A 27,915-nucleotide genomic window follows, 5' to 3' on the forward strand; every position below is an offset into this window, starting at 1 on the left:
TTCCTCTAACAGAGGCCACAGCCCTGTCATGGCCTTCTCCTGTGGCTGAAGCTACTCTGGTTCCAGTAACCGCTGGCCCCTGGCCCCTTTGGACTTCCCTACACAGCCACCCCTGGGATATCCCATCCCTTTTATTACTTCCTCTAACCCTGTCCGTGCCTTTGCAGATAGACCCTTTATCAAACTGAGCTCATCGAGTGCGCCATCTGCTTCCTGTTGGAACTCTGATTGATACGGATAAAGAGCATCAGCTGTTGAGTATTGAACACTTAGCCTTGTGACTCAGCACTTTACCCACTTCTATTTTATTCTCATCACGGCCCTGGGCAGCCAGGGTTAGCATCATCCTTTTACACTGAGACGCAGGGAGGGGAAGGAATGCACAGCATCAAATGGCTGTGAGCAAAAGAATCAGATGAAACAGAGGTCTGACTCATGACCCACGCTCTTAACCACTACGTCATATGGTCCCCGTTATTAGGTGGTGCCTGTTGAGTCCTTTGCACAGTAGGGCCAGCTCACTCAATAAGGCTCCACAAACGGTAGGTTAAAATAACAACCATACCACACGCAAAAAGATACCACAATCCTAAATTCAACTCTGGCATAGCCCTAACCCAGCCCTAGCCACAACCCTAAGGTTAAAATCTCACTGTAACACCACACTAAAGTTACCCTCTCATCTCACCCCGACCACCACCCTATTGTGAAATACAGTATCACCCTCATCACATCCCTCGTCCCACCCAATCCTAACCCAAGCAATCACCACTGTAACCACAATTCTAGATGCCCCATCAGGGTCAGACTAGGGTCAGGGCAGGGGCGAGCACTGGGAGGTCTCCCTGACCCTCTGCTTGCTCCTGGGTGATTGTCCCCATCCCACCGACAAGTGCCGTCCTGTCACCTCACTCCACTTATACCCCACTAATTAGACTCCACGTGATTGGCCAAAAGACATTTGTGCAACATTTGCTTCCCGCATGTCACCGAGCTGGTGGCTTTGGTGTGGGAGGGCAAGAAGAGGAAAGAGGAGGGTAGGAAATCTAGCATAGCAGGGCACCATAATGCTGTCGATGGTGTGCGGAAGAAGGAGCGTGGAGGAGGAGGAAGTTCCCTAGCTTTCTCTATCACTTTGCTGCAGGCTGTGGGCAGATCGGAGGTGATGAGCTCCTAGCTCAGAGAATTTTCGAGGGCTAGCGCCTGGGCTGGGCTGGAGTTCCTCTCTGTAATCACACCTAGCGAGGTTCTGATAATCCCGGAAAAGGAAGAGATTCCTGGAAAAGGGAGACACACAGTCTTCACCAGAGATTTGGGGGCTTCCTCAGGTCAGATGTTCGCCTTCAAGCTTAACTAGGAGAGAAAGGAAGGCAAGAGAAAGGGTGCAGGAAGCAGACACCATTTTCCTGGAGCCTGCCCACTTGTCCTACGTGGGGAGCAGGAGAGGTATTAGAATGTGCTGGGCTCCCTTCTCCTCTGAGCACTCAGAGGCCTGAGCTTGGCATCTCCACCAACCCAGAGGTGTCTGCACTGGGCTGAATATTCCTTCTTCGTGATCTCTGTTGGGACCACTAGGCCTAGAGGCAAAGCATAGCCAGAATGCATGTCTCGGGCTGCATCTGCCCAGAGTCTGTATCTTTTTGTTATTCATGCACGGCTAGCCAAGACCCCGCCCAGGCCCTGAGCTCTCTGGGTCTCAGGTACATGTGTGGGTCAAGGAGGTGCATATTAACACTCTAAATGGCCCCAGGGGTCCACCCCAACGTTACCATTTCAGAGAAATCTAGAAGGGACCTCAGCAGCCATGCCCAGTTATAGAGCACTGCTTTGAAGCAACATACTTGGTGGGGGAACTGTGAAACATCTCCCTCCTGAGAAGAAGCCAGGTTCGGGGTCACTGCACACAGCTGCACAGGTTGTGCACTGCACAATTCTTGGAGTACCTATCATAAAGACTGTGAGGTGACGGACATCTCCTGTTGTATCCAGTTATGGAAATGTCCAGCACAGGATAGCCTGTCTCACTCCTCTCCCTGGTGGGAATGGAGCGCTTCAGACCTAGCCATTACCGCCAAGCAGTCTGCTGGGCAGTGCCGAGGGACCCTGCAGAAAAACCTTAATGTGGCCCATCTACACTTGCAGAATCCTCTACAAGCAGCAGGGAGAGGGGCATGGGCAGTAAAGGAAGCGCTTAGCTGAGACACAGATTTTTTTCTGCTCTCCTCAAAAAGCAGCAGCAGGGCTTCTGGGATTTCAGACTTGGGAAAATAATACCCTCTCCGTTTGTTCTGGCTGGAGGCCCACAGTGAGCATCTCCCTCTGAGCCCTCCCTCTTCCAAACCCACAAGTCCAGGGAGAGGGGGTGGTTCATGGGGCTCATTTAAGGCCCAAGAGGCAGAAGAAACTGGAAGAACAGCCCCTTCACAGCTGCCACAGTCCTGTACCAGCCTCCTCAGAGTCTGCTAAGTCCGGCTCTGCCCCAACCTAGTCACCATTAGGAGAGAAGCATTGCCCTAGGCCCACCTTGGCTCCAGAGCCTCCAGGCCACGGGGCAGAGACAGGGCAGGTTCCCACCTGCTGGGAGGACTGGGAGATCCCCTTCCTGATCAATGACATGCTAGGGGATGGGCTGAGTGTCAGCTCAGAAGGGAACGGACGCAAGACCATCTTTCTTTGCTCCAGATAGCAAGAGGGGATGCATTGCAATAGGGGTGTTCATTCAGTAGCTATTTATTTATTGAGGGCTTACTATATACCAAGCACTGCTCTAGGATATCGGGATATGTCAGTTAACAAAGCAAGATCCTTGCCCTTGAGAAGCTCACATTGCAGCTGGGAAAAACAGACGATACATACTAAACATAACAAATGATTAACTTAGAAAATAGAAAATAAAAAGTACTATGAAAATAAAAAGTAAATAAGATGAGAAGAGTCTCAGATTGGGGGTTTACAATATTAGGTGATAGGGAGCTAGGAGATGTCTCCCTCCCAGAAGAAACCAGGTCCAGGATTGCCACATACAGCTGCACGGGCTGTGCACTGCACAACTGTTGGGGAACCCGTCAGAGACACTGTGCTCTGTGCCGTGAAGTACATCCCCTGGTTTGTATCCAGTGGCTAAGCTTAACCCTAAGGTGAAAACCTTAGTGGTCAGGAAGGGCCTCAATGAGGAGCTTCTCCTGAAAAGTAACCCATGCACAAATAGGAGACATAAGAAAATACCCCAGCTCACCGTCAAGACTGGTAGTTAACAACATTAACCAGCATTTGCAAAAAAACATTACGGTTCACAACGCAATCTTTTGCCCGCAATGTTCTTGTTAATCCTGACAACATCCCAGTGAGGAAAGAATTATTTGTTCCTATTTTGCAGATAGAGACAATAAGTCTTAGTGAAGTTAAGTGGCTAGCCCAAGCCACAAAGCTACTTAGTGTCCTTGCCAGAAAGAAAATTGGGTCTCCTGCTTCTAAGTCCTTTCAAAATAGTGTATCCAAGGTCCTCAGGGTTGGGGAAGTCCAGAAAAACCCCAGGGGGCAAGCTTGGGGCTCAATGTTAGAAAAACAAATCAGAAAAAAATAAGGCTAAAAAAAAAAAAAAAAAAAAAGGAAAGGAAAAAAGGAAAGATGACACTCAGTCCCCAGAGATCTCAAAAGCCTGACTCAGACAGGATTGTAGGGTTGAGTTAACCTAACAGGTCTGCCACTGCATGGCTGTGAGGAAGGGGTGACACAGCATGAAAGATGCAGGCTGCTTAACCCCACTGCAGCCTTGCCAAGGAGAACTTGAGGCCAGAATGTCACGGACAGCTAAGGTCTGCCCCAGGGAAGGCATCATGTGTCCTTGTCATGATCTTGGAAATAGGTAAAAGGGGACTAAGCGCATTTCACCATCTGGGACAGGAAATGACCAAGCTGGAGGCCAGAATCTGAGACCGTTAGCTCGACCTCAGAGAAGACCCACTCTATGTGTCTGATTTACAAATGTGGAAACTGAGGCCCCGGAGGGCAAAGGAGTTTTCCAAGGCCTTCTAGCATGAGTCAGTCCCTCATCATGTCCCAGGGGAATTGGAGAATGGTCTTGGGTCCAAGGGGCCTTGAACGAGGGAGGAGGGAGGGCAGAGGGTCATGTCGCCCAAAGGAGCCAGCAGAGGGCATGTGACAGCTTGTCAGAGCCCAGAGCAGAGGAGGGGAGTGGGTGGGAGGTGACTGGAGCAGCAGGCAGGCTCAGGGGACCCTGGCAACCTTCAGAGTGGCTCAGAGTCAGGATCTCCTGGGTTCCCAGAACAGACCCCTAACCCAGCTGCCAAGCTTTGTCGTGCCTCCGTTTCCCTATCTGTAAGTCTAGACAGTGGGGTGGAGGAAAGCCCATCCTGGCAAGTGGGATGTGTCACACTGATTTGTCATAGATAAGGTTATTTATTGGACCTCCCGTGTGCCAGGCACCCCACCGATCCCTCCACATACATTATTTCAATGGATTTTCTCAACCCTCCTATGAGATGGGCATCAGTTTTCCCATTTCAGAGCCAAAGAAACTGAGCTGCAGTGAAGTAAAGTGACTTGCATAACTAGTTTGTGAGGGCACCAGGGTTTAAATTCGGCCTGGCTCCAAAACCCAGCTCTCCCCTGAGACACACGTTGGCTGCTTCCTCGCACCTGCTCGGCTCCTTCCGTTCCCAGCTGCCCTCACCCCAGCTACCTAGTTTCTGGTTCTGGGTCATCGGTCTCCTCTTTGCCGTTCTGTCAGGCAGCGGGTGCTGCCTTTGCCCCCAGGCAGGGAGCCCGGGTCTCCCCTGCGGTGGCTCCTGGTGCAGTGATCTACTTGGGCAGAGAGCACCCCTTGGGAGCTGAGACTCTGCACCCACCAGAGGAGGCCCAGGCAAGGCCTGGGAGTGAAGGGGGAAGCACTCCCATGGGAAGCCTATGGGCGCAGTCTCAGCACCAGCAGGTTAAAGGTCACAGGTCAGGAAGTGCCAAAGGGGGCCCAGGTAGAGAGGTGGGGGCTGAACAATTTGAGGGTCCTGCCCTGAGGAGGCGAGTCCTATAACCAACCACAAGCACCCACATGTGCTCAGTGGCCTGGTTCTCACCGCTGAGGCTGGGCCTTCAGCAGGGGCTGGCTGGTACCTGCCCTTCCTCCCTCTCCTGCAGGCAGAAGCCCGGAGAGGCCCGGCACAGGCCCGCATCTCAGGCCACGCTGGGGGAGTGCGGACCAGTGACCTCACCTCTCTGAGCTTCGTCAACAGAACGGCACAGAGCTGTGACGGGTACAGGAGATGACTGGGTGGAGACCCGAGCCTGTCCCTCAGCATGTGTTCACCTATCCCCATTCTGGGCCAGTTGTGTTCGGGTGCTGGAGGTGTGGCAGCAAGAACGCAGATAAAGCCCCCTGCCCTCCTGGACCTGGCCTTTTTACCGGGATAAGAAAAACAATAAGCCAAACAAATAAGTAAAACACAGAAGACATTAGTGCAGTGGAGCAAAATCTCTGGGGTTGGGGTAGGGAGGGAGGGTTAGGGAGTGTGCAGGTTTAAATCAGGTGAACAGAGGACCCCACTGAGAAGAGAAGGGCTGAAGGGGGAGGAAGCGAGCCATGTGAGGATCTAGAAGGAGTGTTTGATGTGGTTTGAATTGTACCCCTCACCAAATGTGCTGAAGTCCTAACCCTCATCCCATAATTGTGACCTTATTTGGATATGGGGTCTGTGCAGACGTAATCAGTTAGGTTTAGACGAGATTATACTGGATTAGGGCACACCCTAAATTCAATGACTGGTGTCCTTATAAGAAGGACACCACACACACACACACACATACACACACACACACACACACAGATCAGGCCATGTGGTAACAGAGGCAGAAATTAGTATGAGGCAGCTATAAGCCAAGGGACCCCAAGGATTGATGGGAGCCACCAGATGCTAGAAGAGAGGCATGGAACAGATTCTCTCTCAGAAGGAACAACCCTACTGACATCTTGACTTTGGATTTCTGCCCTGTTGAACTGGAAGAGAATAAATTTCTGTTGTTTTAAGCCACAAAGTTTGTAGTAATTTGTCATGGCCACTCTAGGAAATATTAACACGGTATCCCAAGGGGGTGGGGGGATAGCAAGTGCAAAGGCCCTGAGGTAGGTGCACCTCTGGCATATTTGAGGAAACACCAGTTGGTCAATGCGACAGAAGCAGAGTGAATGAGAGTAATGGATGGTCAAACCTGACATCAGAGATGTCAGAAAGGTTTTGGGGGCCAAATCGTGTAGGGCTGCCCTGTGGCAAGCCCTTGAAAAGAGGAGTTGTTGCACTTCAGATGGAGGGTCCCAGCTGGAATGGGCTGCGGTGGGTGGGTTTGGTTGGCCCCCATGATCTTTGTCCCCTAGCGTTACACTTTTGAATACGTTACATTAAATGACAAAAGGAATGACACCCATATAACACTGTACGTTAACTACACTGGAATTAAAATTAAAAAAAAAAAACAACTAAATGGCAAAGAGAAATCATGGTAGCAGATGGAATTAAGGTTGCTAATCAGCTGACAAAACAGCTGGATTACCCAGGGGGGCCCAGTGTTTAAACGGGGAGGAAGGTAGCAGACAAATCAGTGAGAAAGAGTCAGCCAAAGAGGGAGGTAGAGGGGAGATTCAAAACGTGAAGAGTTCACGTGCCATTGCTGGTTTGTAAGATAGGAAGGTGGCCACAAGCCAAAGAGTGTAAATGGCTTCTATATGCTAAAAACGGCCCTCAAGTGACAGATAGCAAGAAACAGAGACTTCAGTCCCACAACTGCAAGGAACTAAATTCTGCCAACAACCCGAATGAGCAAGGAAATGGATTTTCCCCTAGAGCCTCCAGGAACTGAGCCCGCTGACACCTTGACTTTAGCCTGGTGAGACCGGAGTCAGATGTTTGACTTATAGAGCTGTAGGATAACGCATCTGCATTGTGTTAAGCTGCTGGCTTGTGACAATCTGTTATGGCAGCCGTAAGAAACTAACACGGTGGATTAAGACGTGGGGTGTGTGGACAGGAGATCCAGGAGAGAGAGACAGAGAGACAGAGAGAGACCGGGTTAGTAAAAAGAAGGCGAACTCTAGCTGCCTTCTGGGGGAGCAGCCAACGGACAGCCACTACCATGGGGCCCACAGCTTCCCAGACCTCTCCCCCCGCCCGACCCCCGCTTAGCACTGTCCTCCAGGCCTGTTGTTGCCCAAGGAGTGAGCAAGACTGCTTAGAATGTCCCCAGAGCCCAGCTTCTAGGTCCTTAGGTCAGGCTAAGGAGCAAACCCAATGGAGGTGCCTCCCATTCTGAGAAATGTGACATCTCGCTCAGCCCCCCCCTCCCATAGGGCTCCCCTCCTTACCATAAGGACGGTCCCGGTGGAAGAAACAAGCCAGCCAAACCCACTATGGGTGCTGCTGTGGGATCTGCTGGTCCCGGCTCCTCTGAGGCTGGCCTGGGCCTCTGGCTGCTCCCCAGAGCAGGTCTATGCACACATGCATTCACCCCACGTTTTATCTGCTCTTTGCCACCCACGTCCCCACAGCAGAAAGACCCAGCCTGCTGATGGCTAACCTACACTGAGGACTAACTCTCAGGCACTCTACTAAGTGCTCTGCATACACGGTCTCATTTCGTCCTTTCTGCAATCCTATCAGGTGGGGACTATTGACTCAGATTACTTAGGATTCTTGCCTAATGTCACACAGCTGGTGAGTCGTAAACCCAGAATTGGACCCCCCAGGATTGTCTGAGCCCAAAGCCCAGGCTGGACCCTCACTATTCAAGGTGTGGTCCATGGACCAGCGGCATCAGCATCACCTGAGGCCACGTTAGAGCTGCTTTCCCCAGACCTGCAGCATCAGCAGCTGCATGTTAACAAAGTTCCCAGGTGGTGCACCTGCCCGTTGCAGCCTGAGAAGCGTGGATGTAAAGCGCTCTTCCATGGCTGGCTGGTCTGTCCCAGGTGGTTGTAACCACCCCTGCCCCACCTCTTCAGGCCTGTCCCCAGCTGCCTGGCTCCTGTTCCCCAGGTGGGGCAGGCCCTCTGACCAGCCTTGGGGAAGGTCTCGGACCTGGGTCTCGGAGGGAGTCTCCAGGCCCCTGCAGCCGGCCCAGGCCACAGCTGGACGACCTCCATCCACGTCTGCCTCTGCATAGGGCGAGCTGCTGCTGCTGCTGCCCTAGACGCTCCTGGCCCCTCCCTTTCGACTTCCTTCGGGAACACACGTCTCTTGGCCTCTGTCTGGTGTTTTCCTGAAGGGGGTTTCCCGGACATCACCAATCCTTGCAGTGTCTCCCCTCCCCAGATATTTTGGGCCCCCCTCTCACTTCTAGAGTGCCCCCTGCTTCATGCCAGTCCCTCTATCTGGACACCAAGGGCCTGTGCAAGTTGCCATCAGGAAAGAGGCCAAAGGCTGCTTGGGGAACCTAGCCAAGCTCACAGGAAATGTCTGACACCACCAGGCAAGCGGGATTTGGCCTCTCAAAGCAAAACACAGCTGGGCCAACAGCGGGCCACTCGGACTTTCCCAGATTTCATGGCACTGAGGTCCCGGGGCAGAGACAGAGAGACTGGGCCGGCCTGGAGGCTGTAGCTCATTCACGACCACACGGTAGCCCCTGGCCAGGGAGGCTGTGAGGCTCGAAGAGGACGTCCCTGCCGTGGGCCATTGACCTCACTGTGGGCCCTCGCCCTCCACGGCCTCTCGCACACATGGATCCTTTGCTGGGGGACGGAAGGCTCGTGTAACCCAGCCTCCTCCTCTCCCCAGCACTGGGCCTCATCCGTCGATTCATTTCACTCACATAAGTTGAGCACCTACAGCGAGCCAAGCATAGTATTGGGTACCAAGGACACATCCATAAGAGAGCAGGACACAGTCCCTACTCTCAGGGAGTTTCTGGTCCGGTGAGCAGATGAACGGACTGTCCCGAGGGAGAGTGTGAGGTGCTCCACCCGGAAGCACAGAGCCTCACCTCTTCCTGTACTCAGAGCAGCACAGGGGCTGGTGTGTTGGTTCCAGGTACAAGGCGAGGAGCCAATGCTGGGTGGACGCTTTCTAGGTGACTCTTCAGTTTGGACCCAGTGAAGCAAATGTGGACTGAGCATTTTCTGTAAGTGAGGACTGTGGGAGGAGCTTTGCGGGAGATCCAAAGAAGGAGAGACAGAGTCACTGCCTTCCAGGGCCCAGGCCACACAGCCTGATTGCAGACACAGGGCATAGATCCACAAGGGATGCGTTGCAGGGGGTCAGAGAGCTGGGCGGAAGTGATCAGAGGGCCTTTTGGAGAAAGTGGGACTGGGCCTTGAATAGCAGGGGCGGGATGGGCTGGCAAGATGGGGCAGGGGATGTTGAACAGCTCTGACGCCAGAGTACAACAGACAGCATGGCAACTATCCCCCATCCCCGCTCGTGCGTAACAACAGGGATTCCGTGCATTATAAAACAAATGAGCCCTGCAAGCCAGAAGAGAGCTTGCTGGTGAATTCCAGGCTGGAAGGACTCTACTCCCATCCTGCTCTGGGCTGACTCTGGAGCTTGTACCTCTGGTGTTCTTCCAGATGTCTTCACACCAGGCCCACCTACCTTGCATCAACAGCTGGGACCAACCATAACAAGGCTCAGGCCCTGTCCACCTGCTCACAGCCAATCCCAGGTCATTCACTCTGCTTCCTATGTTGTCTACCTGGCCACTAGCTCTGCCCTTCTCTCTGCCCCCGCATCCCAAGGCCTTGGCCAAAGGGTCTGGCTCTTCTGGTTTTGATTTGGATCTCCCTAGACCTCAGCCTGAGTCTAGCCTTGTGCTCTTTGTGCTTCTGGCTGCCCTGGGAAACTACCTGCCTGGGTGGTTGGGGCTCTGGACCCCTACCTTACTGAGACCCTGGTTGCCTCCCCCTTCCGAGTTGCTGGACGATCTCAAGCTCCTTTCCTTTCTCTCCTGAGCTTTTCTGCTGGGGCCCTGATCTTGAGGTCAGCCTCCTCTCCCTGGTTCTCCTGGCCTCCCAGAGGACCACTCCTTTTTCCCCTTAGTTCAGCAAGACAAGGTTGCAACATTTCAGAAAGAACATCTTAAGTAGGAAGCGAATGGAAAAACGAGCCTGAAAACCAAAAGGAAAACACAGCCCCCTAGAAATGGACCAGTTTACAGAGTTCAGATTTCCTGTCCAGAGCTAGAAAAAGTCTAGCCAGGTTGGCTGGTAAGCAGGCCAGGGAATCCTGCCCATGAACATTCCCCTCACCCCACATGCTCCTTTTCTTCCCCTTCAAGGAGAGAGGTTACTGCTGAGCAGTGAATGAACTGAAGGGTTTCTTCAGGCAGAGGGGTCCTTCCTGCATGGACCATAGGCAGGGCAGGAGGTGGAGGAGGAAAACATTTTTTTTTTTAATGTTTATTTATTTTTGAGAAAGAGAGACAGAGCGTGAGTGGGGGACGGGCAGAGAGAGAAGGAGACACGGAATCTGAAGAAGCAGGCTCCAGGCTCAGAGCTGTCAGCACAGAGCCCAACTTGGGGCTCCAACTCACAAACTGTGAGATCATGACCTGAGCCAAAGTTGGACGCTCAATCGACTGAGCCACCCAGATGCCCCAGAGGAAAACACTTATAAAGAGTTTACTATGTGGCAGCCACTGTTTTAAGCACTTTCTTCACATTAACTAACTTAATCCTTACAACCATTCCATGCTTGTGATTATCATCATTGTCCCCGCCTCACTGATGAGGAATCAGAGAGGTAAATAACTTGCCTAAGGCCACGCAGCCAGGAAGCGGCCACGCCAGGATTCGAAACAAGAGGGCCTGGGTACATGCCCTCCTCAGCTTTCTCCCAGGACTGGAGGGTAGAGACTCCACTTCCCACCTCTCCTGGCCACCCCAGCCTGAAAAAAGCCTGTGCCAACCCCAACACCCACGTTTCTGCTCCCTGCACCTCTGGTCAGGGCAGGGAAAGGGGAAGAGAGCAGGGAGGAGGGAAGGAAGGATAACTCTGGTCTTCCCCACCGAGGTCTTCACCAAACGGTCCTAAGGAAGATATCGAGAGAGAGAGAGAGAGAGAGAGAGAGACTTGCCCCTGGACCCGAGGTCCCACTGAGGACTTACCTGGCCGGCGGCAGCTGCGAGGCCAGTGAGCGTGTTCTGGGTGTCGTGGTGCTTTCTCTGGCTGCACTGCTCCTGCGTGGGTTGGGTGACCCCTCGGCTGAGCGCCGGGGCGCTGGCCTCGAGTTCTGGGGGTCAAATTCCTCCTCAGGAATGACCTCCTCGCAGCGGGCTCCCCGGAAGCCGGAGCGGCACACGCAGAGCTGGGGCCGGCTACAGGATCCCCGGTTCTGGCAGGGCGGCTGGCACACAGCTGGGAAGACAGGGAGAGGGATGAGGGCAGGGGCCCGGACGTCCTGACACTTTCCTGGCTGGTGCTGCTTGGGCTTCCCCACTCAAGCAGGGAGCCCGACTCTGGCCTCAGAAGGCTCCCTGGGCCCATTTGTCCCCGCCTCCCCCCTCCGGTCCCCAGGGTGAGGTTCCCCTGTCATCTCTGAACAGCCAAGCAGACACCGAATGGCCAAAGGTGTGAGGCACTTGACATTGTATGGTACATTTGTGCTCACTTCTGGTTGTCTGTCTCTCTTCCCAGACTGAAAGTCCCAGAGGGCAGATGTTTTGTTTTCTTCCCTCCGGCTGCCCCAGAACTTGGAATAGAGACTGTCACAGAGTAGATTCTCAATAAACAAACAAACAAACAAACAATGAATGAATGAATGAGTTTCTTTCTTGGGAAAGGGCTCAACACTGGCCTGAAAGTCAAGGGGCAGTGGGAGGTTGAGTTGTTGGGGTTTTTCTGTCTTCCGTGAGCTGCGTGATCTTGATCTCATTGAGCCCCAATTTCCTCATGAATCACATGAAGGGCAGACTGAGGAGGCTGGGGGCATCCTAAGGGTCTCTCAAAGACATCTTCAGCATTGATAGTCTCTCTTCTTCCTCTTTGGGAAGCATCTGCTCTCAAGCTCCTCACCTTCCTTAGCAAGTGGTAGAACTCCTGCCCGAAAGCAGGAAGAATTCTGGCTCCTGGGCCCTGGATCCAGCCTGGGGGCAAAGTGGGGCTGGACCGGGGCCCCTTCCTCTGAGCTGGTGCTGTGCAGCAGCCACTGGCCCCCCAGAGCCATGACTTTTCACTGCCCTTCATCACCTTGCCAAATCTGGAGTCCCCTCCAGTGACTAGCAGTCATGGGAGAGAGAGTCCCATGCAGAGGTACACATCGGGGTGCGGGGCCCTGCATGGGGAACACGAACACAAAAGAACCCAGGAGAGCATGGTTAGGCTCATGTTGGATCCTCTAAACCCAAAGTCGCCTCTATCTGTCACTCATTCACTCAACAAATATTTGCTGAGCCCCTACTAGGCACCGGGGACAATGTCTTTGTCTACGTGGAGCCCACACTCCAGTGGGGGGGACCAACAGGAAATAAGAAAGTACCATAACATTGCTTCGGGCGGTATCTCAGGCTGTGAAGACAATTAAACAGGGCGATGCGGTGGCCCATGCGTGACTTTAGATGGGGAGATCAGGACAGGTCTCTCTGAAGAGCCGGCCACAACAGATACAAAGGAGGTGGATAGGCCAAGGTCTTCCAGGCAGACAGCCAGCCAGGCACATCCAAAGCTCTGGGGGCTGGAGGGAGCAGGGTACTTTCGAGAAAGTGCCAGAGGTCCAGGGAGGTTGGGGTCTGGTGATAGGGGAGAGCATGCAAGGTCAGGGAAATAGAGGCAGATCACGCAGACCCTCGTGGGCCTCAGTTATTCTAAGTGCATTAAAATACCAGGCACCACGACACAGATCCTGAGCCTGGGATTTCCTGAGCTGTACTCTTCTTTCTGAGAACAGGCCTGGAGTCCACACGAGGGGCCAGTCTGAATAAATCTCTCCAAAATTCCACTTGGCCCATGCCACCCCCCTCTCGGAGACACTCACTGCCTCCCGGGCGCCTCCAGAGATCAGCACTGAACACCTTCCCCCGTCTGATCCCCCTCTAACAATCAATCCCTCTAAATTAATCCTCGGTGGCCAGACCGGCCTGTGGGTGTGGCTCTCTCTTCTTTCTGCCTCTGTGTGTACTGTGGTCCCTCCCTGGAACTCTTTCCAATTCCTCTCCACTTAACCTAAGTCCTACCGTTCCCTTAAGGCATCTTCCCCATCCCTGATGACCGCCTCGAGCTAGTGCACCCTCCTGTGAGCAGCTGGGACTGGCACTCACCGTGCACACCGCTCAGTGGGCATGCTGCCGTCAGCATGATGGGTGTTCACGTACGTGGCCCAATTCCCCATGGATTCCTGTGATCAGCTCCTGTGGCTGTCCCTTACACCTCTTTGCATCCTTAGCCCTAGTATACGCACACCAATGACAGATTATTTTTTATTAAGGCAGCTACTATCTATTGGGTGTTTACACTATGCCAGGCACAGTACTTTGCATATACTATCTCATTTAACCCTAACAACAATCCTTTGCAGCAAGGGTGATTATGATTCTCATTTCACAGATAAGGCCTCAAGCTCAGAGAGGGTAAAAACTTGCCCGAGGTCACCCAGCTAGTCAGTGGTAGATCTAGGATTCCAATCCAGGTCTGTTTGACTGCAAAACCCAGGCTCTTTCCTCCCCACTGCTTCCTCCCTACCATTTCTGAACCTCTACCTGGAGCTGCTGATGAAATGAAGGGATCTGGTGGCTTCAAGTCAGCCACCGAATGCACCTTTGCAGGTGGTGGAGACTTCAGGACCCTGTCCCTCTCCAGAGCCCACACAGTAAATCTTAGATGATGATGGACCATGTTTACCAGTTCATGCATTCATCCAGTGAACATTCATAGAGGACTCACTAGGTGTGAGGCCTATGGCAGAAAGAACCAATCTCTCATGCATGAAGTGTATTGTCTCATATGGAAGCCAGGAGACAGGTCATGTGATAAATGTCAGCCAGATCCTCAAACCCAGGCTGAGGCAAGGAGAAGGGAAAGTCACGGAAGGCTTCCTGGAGGAGGTGGTGCTGATCAGAGACACAAAGGATGTGTTGATCGGGCATCATGTCGGTCAAGGGCAATCTGCCTACTCAGGAGAGAGCGGGGAAATACAGGTCTTACTTCAGGATTCGAACCATGAGCTGAATCCTGTTGCCAGAGCATTTCCTGACTGCCTCAGCATCACTTCCTGGAAGGCCCCTGGCCTCCAGATAAACAGACCACGTCAGAAGATTGACCCTGAGCGCTTCCCCAAACACACACTGCCACAGTGGCAAGATTTGGGCCTATCTCCTGGCTGCCACTCTGGGGACTTGGCCCCCACCGACCACCCACCAGGCCCCGTCACCACCACCCCAGAGATCAGCCAGGCAGCCAAACCAAGGTCAGTGAACACTGCGGAAGCAGGTTTGTCCAGGGCAGGTCTTGGCCCTGCTTTAGTTTTGAGAGGAAGTAAAAAGGGAAGGCCTGAGTGTTTTCCCATGAACACCGCAGGGCGCCTAGTCTCTCGGACCATCTCCCTGCCGGCTGTGACCAAAGCCTGGCCTGGGTGAGAGGAGTGTCACACAGCCTGTCCCAATCCCAGTCTCCCTTCCACCTCTGAGTGGGCAGTCCTTGCCTTAAGACAGCTTTTCAAAACCAGTCTGGCTTCTGTCCTTCTCCTCTTGGGCCCCAGGATGGCCCATCCTTGACTTTAATAATAAGATCTTTCACACTCTAGAAACCCCAGACCTGAAATCCTGCAGGCCTCCCTGTCTCACTTTTATTTTGATTCACTCACTTCTGGTTCTGCCTTATTTGCTACTCTATTCCATCAACAATTGGTGGGCACCCTCCCTTGGCCAGACTGGCTGCCGGGGGGCGGGGGGGGCACAAAGACAACAAAGCTGGTTCCCGCGTGGAGGAAGCTCTGCCCAAGGGTGGGTTCTCACAACCACAGAAGCCCCTTGCCAGGCAGGGCGTTAGGTCCTCACTGAGGACCCGGGTTGGCCAACCTCGGCTGGTACAATGAACAGCTTATTGAAAATGGGTGGTTGAGGGAAACCATAAAAACAGCACTTATGGATGGATGGATGGAATGCCATGGTAAATAAAAGCTCTAAAAGGCTTCCAAGCCAGCCAGGTTGGTTGGCAGAAAAAAAACCTTTTGGGGAAGATAACCTCTCTGGATCAACCATTTACGAAACTGCACAGAGGCCCAGATTTGTCAGGTGTCAGGGTTTTGGAGGTTTTGAGCCAGCTCTCACTGACACGATCTGCACCCTCTCTTGAGTTGTTTTACATGTTTCAGCAAGATGCAGGGAACTACCTGACCTCCTCATTAAAGGGGTCACGCTTCTGTTCTGAGCGGGGCATTGCCTTATGGGACTGGAGCTGAAACTCCTCTCTTCTCTCTCCACTACCCCCAAAGTCACCCCCAAATGGTTCAAAGTGGTGGTTCCTAGTGCCCATCTGTCAAGGGCACATTCTTATGACCGTTTTTACTGGTCTGCCATAAAATAAAGAAAATAAAAAAGTTGCCCCGAGTTTTTTTGCAATGCTGTTTTCCCATTTAAAAAGTGTCTTTTATTTTGAGATAATGTCTTTCCTACTTTTTTTTTTTGGTACTCTCTTTATTTATTTATTATTTATATATTTATTTAAAAATTTTTTTATTAATGTTTTCATTTTATTTCTCAGAGTGCAAGCGGGGGAGGGACAGAGAGAGGGGGAGACACAGAATCTGAAGCAGGCCCCAGGCTCTGAGCTGTCAGCACAGAACCCGACGTGGGGCTCGAACCCATGAACTGTGAAATCATGACCTGAGCCGAAGTCAGACGCTTAACCGACTGAGCCACCCAGGAGCCCCTTTAATTTATTTATTTTTTAAATGTTTGTTTATTTTTGAGAGAGCGCAAGCAGAGGAAGGGGCAGAGAGAGGGGCACAGAAGATTTGAAGCGGGTTCTGCACTGACAGGCTGACAGCAGAGAGCCCGATGTGGGGCTCGAACTCACCAACCAGGCAATCGTGACCTGAGCTGAAGTCGGACGCTCAACCAACTGAGCCACCCCAGAGGTACCCCTTGATGTTCTTTTTAAATTAAAAGTGATGGCAAATGGTAGTTTGTATTTCTTTTTTTTTTTTTTTATTAAATTTTTTTTTTTTAACGTTTATTTATTTTTGAGACAGAGAGAGACAGAGCATGAACGGGGGAGGGTCAGAGAGAGAGGGAGACACAGAATCTGAAACAGGCTCCAGGCTCTGAGCTGTCAGCACAGAGCCTGATGCGGGGCTCGAACTCACGGACCGCGAGATCATGACCTGAGCCGAAGTCGGACGCTTAACCGACTGAGCCACCCAGGTGCCCTGGTAGTTTGTATTTCTAACATCCTCACGTGGCAAAATGAAAAGTTGGCTACTGTACTTCGGTACCTATGAGGTTTTCGGATATTTTACTGGTGCATGAAATCCAGAAGTTTGGGACCCTTCGTCAAGAGTGGTCATGTGTCCTTTTGTTGAAAGGAGACTGAAGCAAAACGTTCCTGTCAAATGAACACAGGTTTCAAAGCTGAAGGATCAGAAAGGAAATCATCCCTGTCAGAACGGCCGATGGCAGGGCCTGCTGCATAAAGCAGAAAAGGAAATGCCAAGGGCCCCGGGGCAGGCAGCTCCATGCAGTTTTGCGAGAATTTTAGGAGAGAAAACTCCCAGCCGTGGCAGCCGGGAAGTCTTTATGTTTTGTTCTTGGAGCCTCCTCTCTCCCACTTTTCCACAGGAGCAGAGATCATGCTTTATACTTGAGAAATTAACCAGGATGGGGTGCATGGCTTTCGTGAGTATTCACTGATCATTGGTAAAAAGGTTGTCAATCATGATGCCACGAAGGGCACAGCCAGCACCCCCCCGCCCCCCACCCAGAAGCCAGCTTCCTCAGACAACCAGCAAGCAAGGCTGTTTCAGCCTCCCCGGTGCTCACTCCCCAATGCCAGTCCTTAGCCATTCATAATTTGGGCTTCTCCTGAACCCTTGCTTTTCCACACTCTCCTGGCACTCTCTTCCTCACTGAGGATTGGACATGTGGAAAGTTTCAACTTTGGGAGTTCAGCTCTGTGCAGTTAGCAGGATGCCGAAAGAGAGGGGAATAAAAAGAAAACCCCTGAAATTGCTTTGAAAGTAAGAAATAGAAGGCATCGTTCCCTCCAACCCCCATCTTCTGGCTGTGCCCCTTCTCCCTTCACTCCACTCCAGAACAGTCGAGCTGAGGTTTGCTCAGATTTTCCACACAAACCCCTGCCTCTGGGAGGAGACCAAATTCAGAATGGGCAGGCCCGGGGGGATTCTGGAAATAGCTCTCGCCGTGTGGCCTTACTCCTGCTCTGAGCCTCTGATCAGCTACTTGGTAGCAGAAAGAACATGAGGCTGGGAGTCAGAAGGGTTTGGTTTGACCCCGGCTCAACCACATCCCTGCTGTGTGACCTTGGACTCGTCTCATCTCAGCGAGATGCCTCAACTGGTGCCTCAGTGATCTCTTCTATAAAGGGGGGCTGATAATTCCTGCCTCAAAGAGTCATGTGAGTCTCAAGAGAGATCGTGGGTGTGGAGGGGCACTGCACTCTCTACAGCTGTGCGACGCAACAGTCTAATGCTGCAGCCACAAGCTGTATGAGGTTATTTAACATGAAATTGATTAAAATCAAATAAAATGTAAAATTCGGTTCCTCAGTCACAGAAGCCACAGTTCTGGTGCCTCTTGTCTGGGAGATGAGCCTTGGCTGCAGGTCAGACTCTGGGCCCAGCACCCCCTCACCTGAAGCTCAGTCGCTCCCCAGATTAAACCTCCATTTTCCCTAAAATCCGTGTCAGTGGGACACAAAGAACCTACCCACTAAATTACCCATCCCTCCCTCAGGACAGGGCCCTGTCGCCTTCTACATCCAGAGGCCTTTGCAGACAGGACAGTCTCCTCCCCACCCTCAGTGTTTATCTCAGCCCTGCCCTGGGCGCCCCAACTTAGGCCCTCACCCAGAGGTTTTGGTTGGCCCTGGAATTCTCTTACAGGGGGTGGGGTGTCCACTACGGCTTGAGCAGTTTCTGCATAGCCTTGACCTTTGCTTTCCACAGAAAGGGACTTTGATTGTTAGAGATCTCTGAGGCAAGGAAATGCCCGTCGGGTCCCCAGACGACTTCAGAGTCCACCTAGGCCCTGTCCACACCCGAGCTCTGCCCGGCGGCTGTGTCTCCAGGCCCCAATCTGGGCCCTGAGACCCCAGGCTGTGGGAAAAGTCAGGTCCTCAAGGACTTGCCCGGCTCCCGCCGCAGCTGTTCTCGGGACGGCTGGAAACAGCACTGGGGCTCAGGGGCCAGCCAAGCACCCGGCTCCAAAATAGCAGTTGTGTTCACATAAAAGCCTCTAATGAGAGAAAGATGCCGTTCTTGGCCCCTCGTGTGCTCTCTGCAGACGCCGTCTGGCAGGCCAAGCGGGCCTCTACCGTTTGGCGGCCAGAGGGGAGGAAGGGGAGGTGTGAGTCAGACCTTGGCCCCCAGCCCCTCGGCATGGACCGCCCTGCTAATTGCATTAACAAATGCCACAACGCTGGGCCAGTCAGGGGCAGGAGGCCAAGGGCAGAGAGCAGGCCCAATTCCCACCGGCTCCAGCAGGCATGAGGAGGGAGACCACTGGGCAGGGCTCACGGCCCAGGGCTCAGGCCTGGGTTTGTCTCCAGCTCCTGCGCCAAAGCAGAAGAGTTACCCCACTATCCCTGCAGCCCCGGGGCCTTGTCTGAGAACAGGCAGGGTTTGGAGGTGTCAGTGCCAGAGGGGCCTCTGGAGAGGAGAGAAGGATGGGATGGGGCCCCAGGACAGCCTCCAACAGGGATGGGCCCAGGAACCAGCCTTTTCCAGGGGAGTAGCTTCAGGGCATGGAAGAGAGTTCTGTGGTTGACATGAAGCCCACCACGCTGTTCTCCAAGAGCACCAGATCCCTGCCCAGGACCCAGGAGGATCAGGAGGTGGGGAATACACCACTCCTGCTTACAATTCAGCCAAGGTCACGGCAGAAGCACAGAGGGGAGAACAACCCTGCAGTCTGAGACCTGTGTTCAGATTCTGTGGGACTTTAGCTCACCTCTGTGAGCCTCAGTGTCATCTAGAAAATGGTCACGCATCCAACATTTACTATTTACCTAGGATGGTAAGCAGGACAGACATTGTCCTTTCCTTCATGGAGCTTCCAACTTAGAGAGTCGCAAAACAAATAAACACATAAATAGGAAAACCCAAACCAAGGTATGAGTCATGGAGGGGAAAAAGTCAAGGGGGCTAGGATCCAGAATAACAAGGCTGGTGTGGGCAAGCCCTGACGGAAGGGTTAGGGGAGCTCCTCTGAGGAGAGGCACTTGAAACAGAGATGGGAAAGATGACAAGGAGCTGGCTGCATAGAGAGAGAAGGAAAAGCAAACAGAGCAGCATGTGCAACAGCCTGGAGGATGTGTCTTCCAGGAACCCAGGCTGGATTCGGTGAGCCGGGGGAGTTCTGGGAGACGAGGCTGGGTACACCGCGGCAGGAAGGAGTGAACAGATATGTGTTATGATATGGTTTATGGAGAAAGACCCAGAGGGTGGGGAGAGCAGCCAGCAGGCTGCAGCAGTCACCCGGGAGCCCATACTGGCTCCTTAGACTGGAGAGGCAGCAGGGGCAGCAGGGAGAAGCAGACAGGTCCCCGAGGGATTTAGGAAGTGAAACAAAGAGGGCTCAGTGAGGGGTGTCCCGGATGGCCCCCAGATATCTGACTCGAGCATTCAGGTAGATGTGGGTGGCTTTAAACAGGGTGGGTAACACCTGGGCAGGAGAGCTGGCAGAGGGAGTGAAACGACGAGCTCCTTTTGGACCAGTTGAGGGTGGGGATGTCTGGAGAATATCAAGAACAGATGTTGAGTAGGCATCACGACGAAGGAGTCTGGAGGTCAGAAAAGAGGTCTGGCTGAAGCCGTCTATATAAATCTGGGTGTCGTCAGCCCAGAGATAATGCTTCCATCCATGGGGATACGTGAGATCATTCTAGGAGCGGTACAGCGAGAAGGAAGTGGACCCAGGACTCAGTCCTGGGGAACCCAATGTTTAGTCACTGGGTAGAGGACAAGCCACAGCCAGGGACAGAAGAGGGAGCACAGCAGAGAACACACGATGACCACTCACAGGGTCAAGGGGGTGAAATGTTTAGTGTGGTCCCTGGCTATAATGGAACATGGCTGCTATTATTGTTGTGTGTTTGTTGACAGTTAAGAGTGCCTACTAGGGCTCAATAATGGGGGACGACTAATGCTTGGGTTGGCTCCCATGGCCTCCCTCTTTGCGGGGGAGATTTCGAAGATCTGTGGAAAGTCTTGGGGAATCCCAGCATTAAGATGGGCGTCTGGCTGGCTCAGTCAGTTGGGCGTCCAACTTCCACCTAGGTCATGATCTTACAGCTTGTGGGTTCGAGACCTGTGTCAGGCTCTGTGCTGACAGCCCAGAGCCTGGAGCCTGCTTCCGGTTCTGTGTCTCCCTCTCTCTCCATCCTGCCCCCACTCGCCCTCTGTCTCTCTCTCTAAAATAAATAAACATTAAAAAAATTTTTTAATAAAAAAAAGAAAAAGAAAAGGAGACTCCAGCCAAGGAGGTGAGAAGAGGCAGCTGGGGATGGCAGAAGGAAGCTACCAGGCCACCTATGTGATCCTTCACCTACTCAGTCCTTTACCACACGTGGACCAGGTAGACACTTCACTGATATCAACAGGACACAACACCTGGCTTCATGATCCCTGGGTAAGAACATCTCCTAAATACTTCTTTGAGCAAAGAGCCTTGGGGGCACATACCTGCCCACCAGGAAATCCTAAGGTACCCGTATATGCTCGGGGGGAGAGACGACGGTCTCTTGCTAGGATTGCACCTTCATGTTAATCCACTGAAGTTGTGCGATTATTCCCCTTGGCCACTTCTCACCTTGCTCTCCTCCACTCCCCGCCAACCACTGAGTCTCAGAGGATGGTTCTTCCAGAGACAAGCCACACAGAGGCTCAAAGCTGGCTCCTGGAAGCTCCTAACCAGTCAGTGAAGATCCCACCCGTGCTGTGACTCTTTTCCCTAATGTTTGTTCGGCACGTACCATTATGAGGCCCTGGGCTAACTTCTTTACACGTGCCACTCCTCTTCATTCTTATAACTACTACGGGTGCCGTTCTTATCCCTGTTTGGCACGTGGAAAAACTTGAGGCTGAGAGCAGTCAGCACAATCCTGGGATGGGCCCTGTATCATTCAGTACATGCTGACTGAGCCTTTTTATACCATGTCCAATGAGCACCTGCCACTGTGCTGCACGCCGAGGGCCTCGAGACACAATCCCTTCTCTCAACGTCAAGGCCAAACACGCACGGAGCACAGGGAACATGCCAGGCCTTGAGCTAAACGTTCACCCTGAGTTATCTCATTTGTCTCTTACAACTCTGTGAGGCAGGGACTACTATTAGTTGCATTTTACAGGTGAGGAAACTGAGGCACAGAGAGCTTACGCATCTCACCCACGGTCACATAGCTAAGTGGCAGAGCTTGCATTTAAACCCAGGTAGTCAGCACAATCTCCTGGATGTGGATTAAGATGACAGCCAAACTTACCAAGTGCCAGGCTCCCTGCACAGACTTGTCATTTATCAGGACCAAGAGTCCTGTCCCTCCAGAGCCAGGCTACCTGGATTCACAGCCAGGCCCTGCCGATTCCTAGGTGCATGGCTTAGGGGGACAGTTAGCCTCATTTGTAAAGGGACAGAAAGATCAAGTCGAACTTATAGGATTGTGAGGATTAAAAACGAACAACATACGAACAGTACCTGAAATACGGTAATAGCTACAGACTGTTATTATTGTTAATCCTCAAAAACAGCACTGTAGAGATGGTTGCACCCATTTTACGGATGAGGCTTTATGGTAGAAGAGGGCCAGTCACTTGCCTGAAGACGCAGGGCCGGGATTCAAATCCACGACTCCTTGGATTTGGCACCAGAATCCAAAGCACACGCTCTCAACATTGAACCTTACTGCTTGGTGGTGGTGACGGTGGGGTAACCCACCTAGCCCCCTCAACAGCTACAGGGACTCCTTCTGCCCTCCCCAGAAGAGTCCCAGCCTCTGTGCATCTAGGCTGAGAAAATAATGAGAAATCAAAGAATTCTTCAAAGCTTCTTTCCCCACATGAGCCTTCAGAAGCCCCCAAAGCTTGTGTGTGTGTTGGGGTGGTGATGGGGGTGAGCCAGTTTTGGAAAGGCTGGACAGTCTTCCAAATGCCCCAACTATAAACAGGATCCAGTCAGCCCACACTCTACGGTGCTTCCCCTCAGGAAGGACTTCAGGCAGGCCCCCGTCAGCTGCCTCCACAAATACATAAACACATAAATCCTGGGGCAGAGCTGGCAAAGCCACAAACGGGAAGGCAGAGACCAAGAGCAGAAGAAGAGATTAGAGCCCAACTCTCGACCCTGCCAAGGTGGAGTGAGGAGCTGGGATTCGAACAATGGCTGCCTACAGACGCAGTGGCTCCCTGAGGTCCAGACACTGGACAGGGAGGAAGGAAGGGGCCGGGCGGCTGGACTGGTATGTCACAGCCACCGAGGATTCTGTGAGAGGAGGTGAGAGGGGACCAGGGTGTGGCCCAGCGGGCAAGGGCCATCCCTCCCTGTGCATGGGCAGTGGGTTGGACCCACAGATATCTGGGAGAGACCGGGGGACAGACTGAGTCTCCATAGGGTCCTGGGACTAGACTTCATTCTTGGAAGTGAGGGAAGTCCTCCTCGTCCTCCTCCCTCTCCCGCTGGCCAAGGAGGCACCCCACATGTGTGAAAGTGCTAGGGAAGAGTCCCGAGCATTCTCCAGCATTGGTACCTTGGCTCCAGCCAGGAGGGCAGCTGTGGGGAAGGGAGAGGAAGATACTAACCAACAGGGGGAGGCAGGAGAGAGCCAGCTGACAGGGTGTGGTGCCAAGAGCCCCACATTCTACAGAGCCAACACCCCACCGCCCACGTGGTTCTCGTTAGGCCCTTTAGCAGCAAAACAGCAACAAGCAAACAGTACAAGGCCCAGCTAACCAGCACACAGACCTTCGGTGGGCAAGCCAACCTCCAGTTGGGAAAGGCCCCCTGGCGATTCCTCCAGGAGAGCTGCCAGCTGCGTGCCAGGGTCGAGGGGGGATGACCAGGGGAACAGCAGGGCGAGGGGACCCGGAGAGAAATACGGGGGCTGAGGACTCCCAGGGTGGACTGGGGATATGTCAGCATGCCGGCGCATCCCCCGGCTGGGGACAACTGCACGCATGCGTGTTGGGTCTGACAATCTGCAGACTCCCCCAACTTTTGAGTTTCCAGAGTCAATACTCCAGCTGGGCGGAGACTGACGCTGGAAAATCATGAACAAGCTAGGAAACTGAGAACCTCCAGGGCTGGAGGCCCTGAGCGAGGCCCATGCCCAGACCCCTCAGGTAGCAGATGAGAAGCCCACCCCCTCTGAAAGCCACCCCGCTCCAGCTTCGACTCAACTCTCAACAACACTCTCTGCCGAGCTCCCTAGAACATATCAACCCTCCTCCCCGTCCCCAATCCCGAATCCCTCCCCAGTCCTCCAGAGGGCCCCAAGGCCCTGATATTCAAAGTGTAGTCCCTGAACCACCAGCAGCACCTGGGAGCTTGCTAGAAACTCAGACTCTCCAGCCCCTTCCCCACACCTGCTGAGTCAGAATCTGTACTTCAGTAAGATCCCAGAGGAGTCATGGGAACATCCCAGATTTGAGTTAGGGCCCCCAAGGCAAATCTTCCTCTGACTGACTAAACTCTGTTCAGTGGTCTTCAGCCCTGGTGAGAATTGCCCTAGGGTTGTTTTAAAAATATACAAATGCCCAGGCCCTAGCTTCTAACTCCAAATCTTCTGCTGAGCATAAAGGCACCTGGCTACCCACATCCCTTGTCTCCTCTGCCCAGTGGTGTGGCTGATGTTGAGGCTCAGATCCTCCCCCAGTGAGCCTGTGACCTTACGCAAGCCACCCGAGGCATAATGACTTCATCTTATAGTTCTGAAGGAAAAGTGTCTTTCCCCCAACTCTGCCACCAGCCACAGAGGGCCTGTCCTCTGAGAGCCCCACTAATCCAGGCTCCCTGAAAAGGAAAGAATTTTCAGGTGAAAGTTCTGCTTTGCTGTTTGTTTTTGAGCTTGGGGTTTTGGTCTATCTGGAGACCCTTAGAGAGACCCAAGCTTCTGCCTGAGCTTTGCTGTCAGGCTAGGAGAGGGTCAGGGCCATGGAGTTTGAGGCAGAACCAGGAGCTTGGGGAGCCAGTAGGTCCATCCCCACAGAAACAGATGCATGCCCATTTTGTCCCCTGTCATCCCCATCTCGGGAGAGATGAGGGCATCCATCAGGGCTGGGAACGCCACAGGTTCGGTCAAATACCCAGACCATTAGCTGTGAAACCCTCGCGCTGAAGAGGGCCTGGGGCTTGTCATTGGGAAGGAAGGGGTTCTGCTGAGAATGAATCTCTGTATCCAGGCTTAGGGCCTGGGAGAAGGTAGTGGCAGGAAGAGACAAGTGAGGCCCCTGGGCCAACCAGGCCTGGGGAGCTGATGAGTGCTCACGAGGAGCCCTGGGGTGCGAAGGAGAAAGATCCAAGGGGCTCTCTGGAGCCCCCATATGTTTTCACCTGTGAGGATTCCAAATTCCAGAAGGCCCAGCCTCAGCTGGTGTCGGGAGGGAACAACCCCCCCACAGAGAAGAGTATGGGGTTCTAAAGTCAAAATGCCTGGATCCAGCCCCAGATCTAGTGCTTGGAGTCGTGTAACCTTGGCCATGTTTCCTAATCAACCCAAGACTCAGCCTCCTTGCCCGTAAGTGGGAATGGTCAGTAAATACCCACTTTACAGGATTATTGAGAGTCTTGATAATGTACGTGAAGGGCTTAGCACAGTGTTAGGCCCACAGTGAATGCTCAGCTCTCAGCTAGTAGGAATAGCAGTAGTGATCCCAGTTCACAAGTGTAGAAAGTGAGGCCCACAAAGATAAGGTAAGATAAGACATCTGGCAGCAGGGTCTAGTGATTAAGAAGAGGGACCCCCCGGAGTCAGGTCACTTGAGCTCAAACCCCGCCATTTCCAGGCCAAGTGACCCGGAACCTGCTTGTGACCTGCTTGTGCCTCAGTTTCCTTATTTGCCAAATGGAGAGTAGTACTCCCTGCCCCCCTGGCCATATAAAGTGTAGCTTGCACAAAGCGAGTCCTGTGTAGGGATTGGCTCTTGTCGTTGTCACCGCCTCTACACCATGAAGCCTCTCCGAGAGGCTTAGGCATGGACCCCTGGCTCTTTCTGCTTGGCTCCCTGGTTTCCATGTAACTAAGATGACTCTTCTCTCTTTTCTCTCATCAGGGCCAACCTGCCAGCTTCAGAGCAGTCTCAAAAGGCTCTCCAGACGTGGGATCAGAGCCTCATCTGACAGCCTATTCCTGGCAGATGCCTGACAGAGGCCAGGACCAGCAGGGCCAGGGGCCATGGCAGGGTGGATTCCCATGGCACACAATGTGAATGGTGCCCCTAGAAATGTGGGACACGGAGACTCTGGGGTCAGGCATGTTTTGCAGACTACAGGGGCATGTGGGCACCTAAGGGACCCCGTGGATGGGGCAAGTGGGGCACCAACACAGTGGGGCAGCAGGAAGGGAATGCAGGAAGCTTTAAAAAACATAATCGGGGGATTTTCTCCGAGAAGTTGTTCCAGCTGGAGGCCTTTTTAAAATCTCCTCCCTTCCACCATAGGCCCCTGGCCTGGCCAACCTCAAGGGAGAGAGGGGGGAGAAGGGTGAATGCGGCGGAGGCACTCACGTTTGATACAGTGGTTGGTGCTGTTCGCCGTCGTCCATCCCGGGCAGCACTGTCCCCCGCAGACGTTCCTCCTGCCGGATCAGCAAAACGGGGTCAGCACAGGGTGCTCAGAGTGGTACTATTCACAGAGCTGCTTTGGTGGTCCCGCCCTCTACTGGCAGGGCCTGGGGGAACACTGCCAGGCTGGCCACACTGTCGCCCTTCTCTGGGGAGTCCACATGGCCCAGCGGTAAGCACTTTGACATCCTGCAGATCTAACACTGATTCCTGACTGCCATTCTCTGAGTGATCTTGAGAAACTCCACTCCCGCCATCAGGATGATGGACATAATAATACCTGCCTAACTGGGTTGTTGTCATGATTAAAGGAGAGAGAGAGAGAGAGAGAGAGATACAGTACCTAACACAAAGAAGTCACTCTCCTGGGACGATAATGAGTGATCATGCAGATGATGAAAAAAGCAAGTTCAAGAAAGTTTAAGTCACTTGCTGAGGCTAAACAATGAGTAAGTGCCAAAGCCAAATGCAAACTTGAGTTGGCCCGTCTCTAAGTCATGCTCCGACCCCACACTGCCTCTCACCAAAACGAAACACCATGGTCCTTTGCCCAACAAATGCTGACCATGTAGGGAAAGCTGGAAAACACATGTAAAACAGTCTTAAGGACCTACATATGCGTCACCTGCCCACACATGCACACGGGGAGAAGCCTGCCCCTGGCAGGCCAGTGGGTGTGCAGTGGGGACAGAGGGACCTGGGGTTATAGAATTTCTCTTGAGGAGGGACTTGAGGTGGTGAGCTGGTAAGAAGATGAAACTGTGTACTTGGGTTAAGCTGCCTCTGCATAGCGAGCACACTTTTTCTTTGGGCAGGCTGATAGAACTTACTCCATGGGGGATAGTCCTTCCCCAGCTACTCCTTGGTTCTCGCACTGAGGGCATCCGCAGGAGACGCTGGTCTATACTGATCGCTGGGGCACTTGCCCAGCTCACTCGCACTCTGCTTTCAGGTGTGTGATCAGACCCCTGTAGCCCCAGCAGGTTTCACTAGCCCCCACTCTTCGTCTGAAGACTCAAATGCCCAGACCTGGGTGACTTCTCTAGAAGGACTCTTCCTGGAGAAGGCTTCTGAGGGCCTTGGCCCTGGCTTCATGGGCCCCATTACTGGCATCAGAAATGGTCTACTGAGCACTCACTGAAACAGGATGAGTGGGGCAGCAGAGCACGAGCTGGAGAATCAGGGCGAAGGACAGGGAAGGGGCCTGTTCCTGTGACCTCTGTGGCCAGGGGAGTAAGCATCTGGTCTCGCTTATGAATTTATTTGACATTTCAACGGACCCCTAAGCTTGTGTGGTTTTTGCAGTCTTACAAAACATTCAAAATAAATTCCTGCAGCTTGGAAAAGTTGAAGCCCGTTTCTAGCCCTTTGGCCCAAAGTTGTGGGGAGCTGCCTCCCAGGGAGCTCCCAGAATATCCTCCCAGCCAAAAGCTGTGCCATTCTGGCCACCTTGTAGCCTCTCTGGACCACTGCCTTCAGCAGCTTCCTGGCTCTATGAGAACCTCCTCCCCATCAGGGCCCAAGTCACTGGGTTCTGAGGAAGGGGCTGGTCCTCATACCCAGGCTTTCTGAGTGTGCACGCCGGTGGAAGGGGTGGATATTTTACCCACCCATTTGTAAGTCACTCGTAAGTGACCAGTCCTCACAGGGGCCTAGGGGTCTTTGAAAGGAAACAGTCTGCATCCCCTGGGAGTTTCCTAAGAACTCAGGTCTGTTAGAGCTCAGACAGCACAGACTGAGGGGCCCACTTGGCTAGGAGGTCATGGCATGGAGCCCAGCCCAAGGAGGCCCCCTGAGCCAGCTGTCACCCCCAAAGCCCTCAGGACAGCTTTGCAGCTGAGTATAGGAGGCAGCAGCCAGCTCTGCCCTGCCTGCTAGTGGTAGAATACAGCGAAGCCTGGTCAGAATCAAAGACTGCCAGGCAGAGGGGGCCAGAATGGGGCTGGAAGGGCACTCGAGAGGGATTTGGGTACT

The 27,915-nt window shown here is 53.1% G+C and overlaps 1 protein-coding gene across 1 annotated transcript in view; it reads right to left on the bottom strand.

The window, feature by feature from the left end:
• Positions 1–27,915, bottom strand: part of LTBP2 (latent transforming growth factor beta binding protein 2) — a 103,861-nt gene that overhangs the window by 69,697 nt on the left and 6,249 nt on the right. The window contains 2 exon segments of the mRNA XM_042943796.1: positions 11,108–11,357; positions 25,885–25,955. Coding sequence (XP_042799730.1) covers positions 11,108–11,357; positions 25,885–25,955 — 321 coding nt within the window.

This window comes from Panthera leo, chromosome B3, assembly GCF_018350215.1.
Source record: "Panthera leo isolate Ple1 chromosome B3, P.leo_Ple1_pat1.1, whole genome shotgun sequence".
Classification (NCBI taxonomy): domain Eukaryota; kingdom Metazoa; phylum Chordata; class Mammalia; order Carnivora; family Felidae; genus Panthera; species Panthera leo.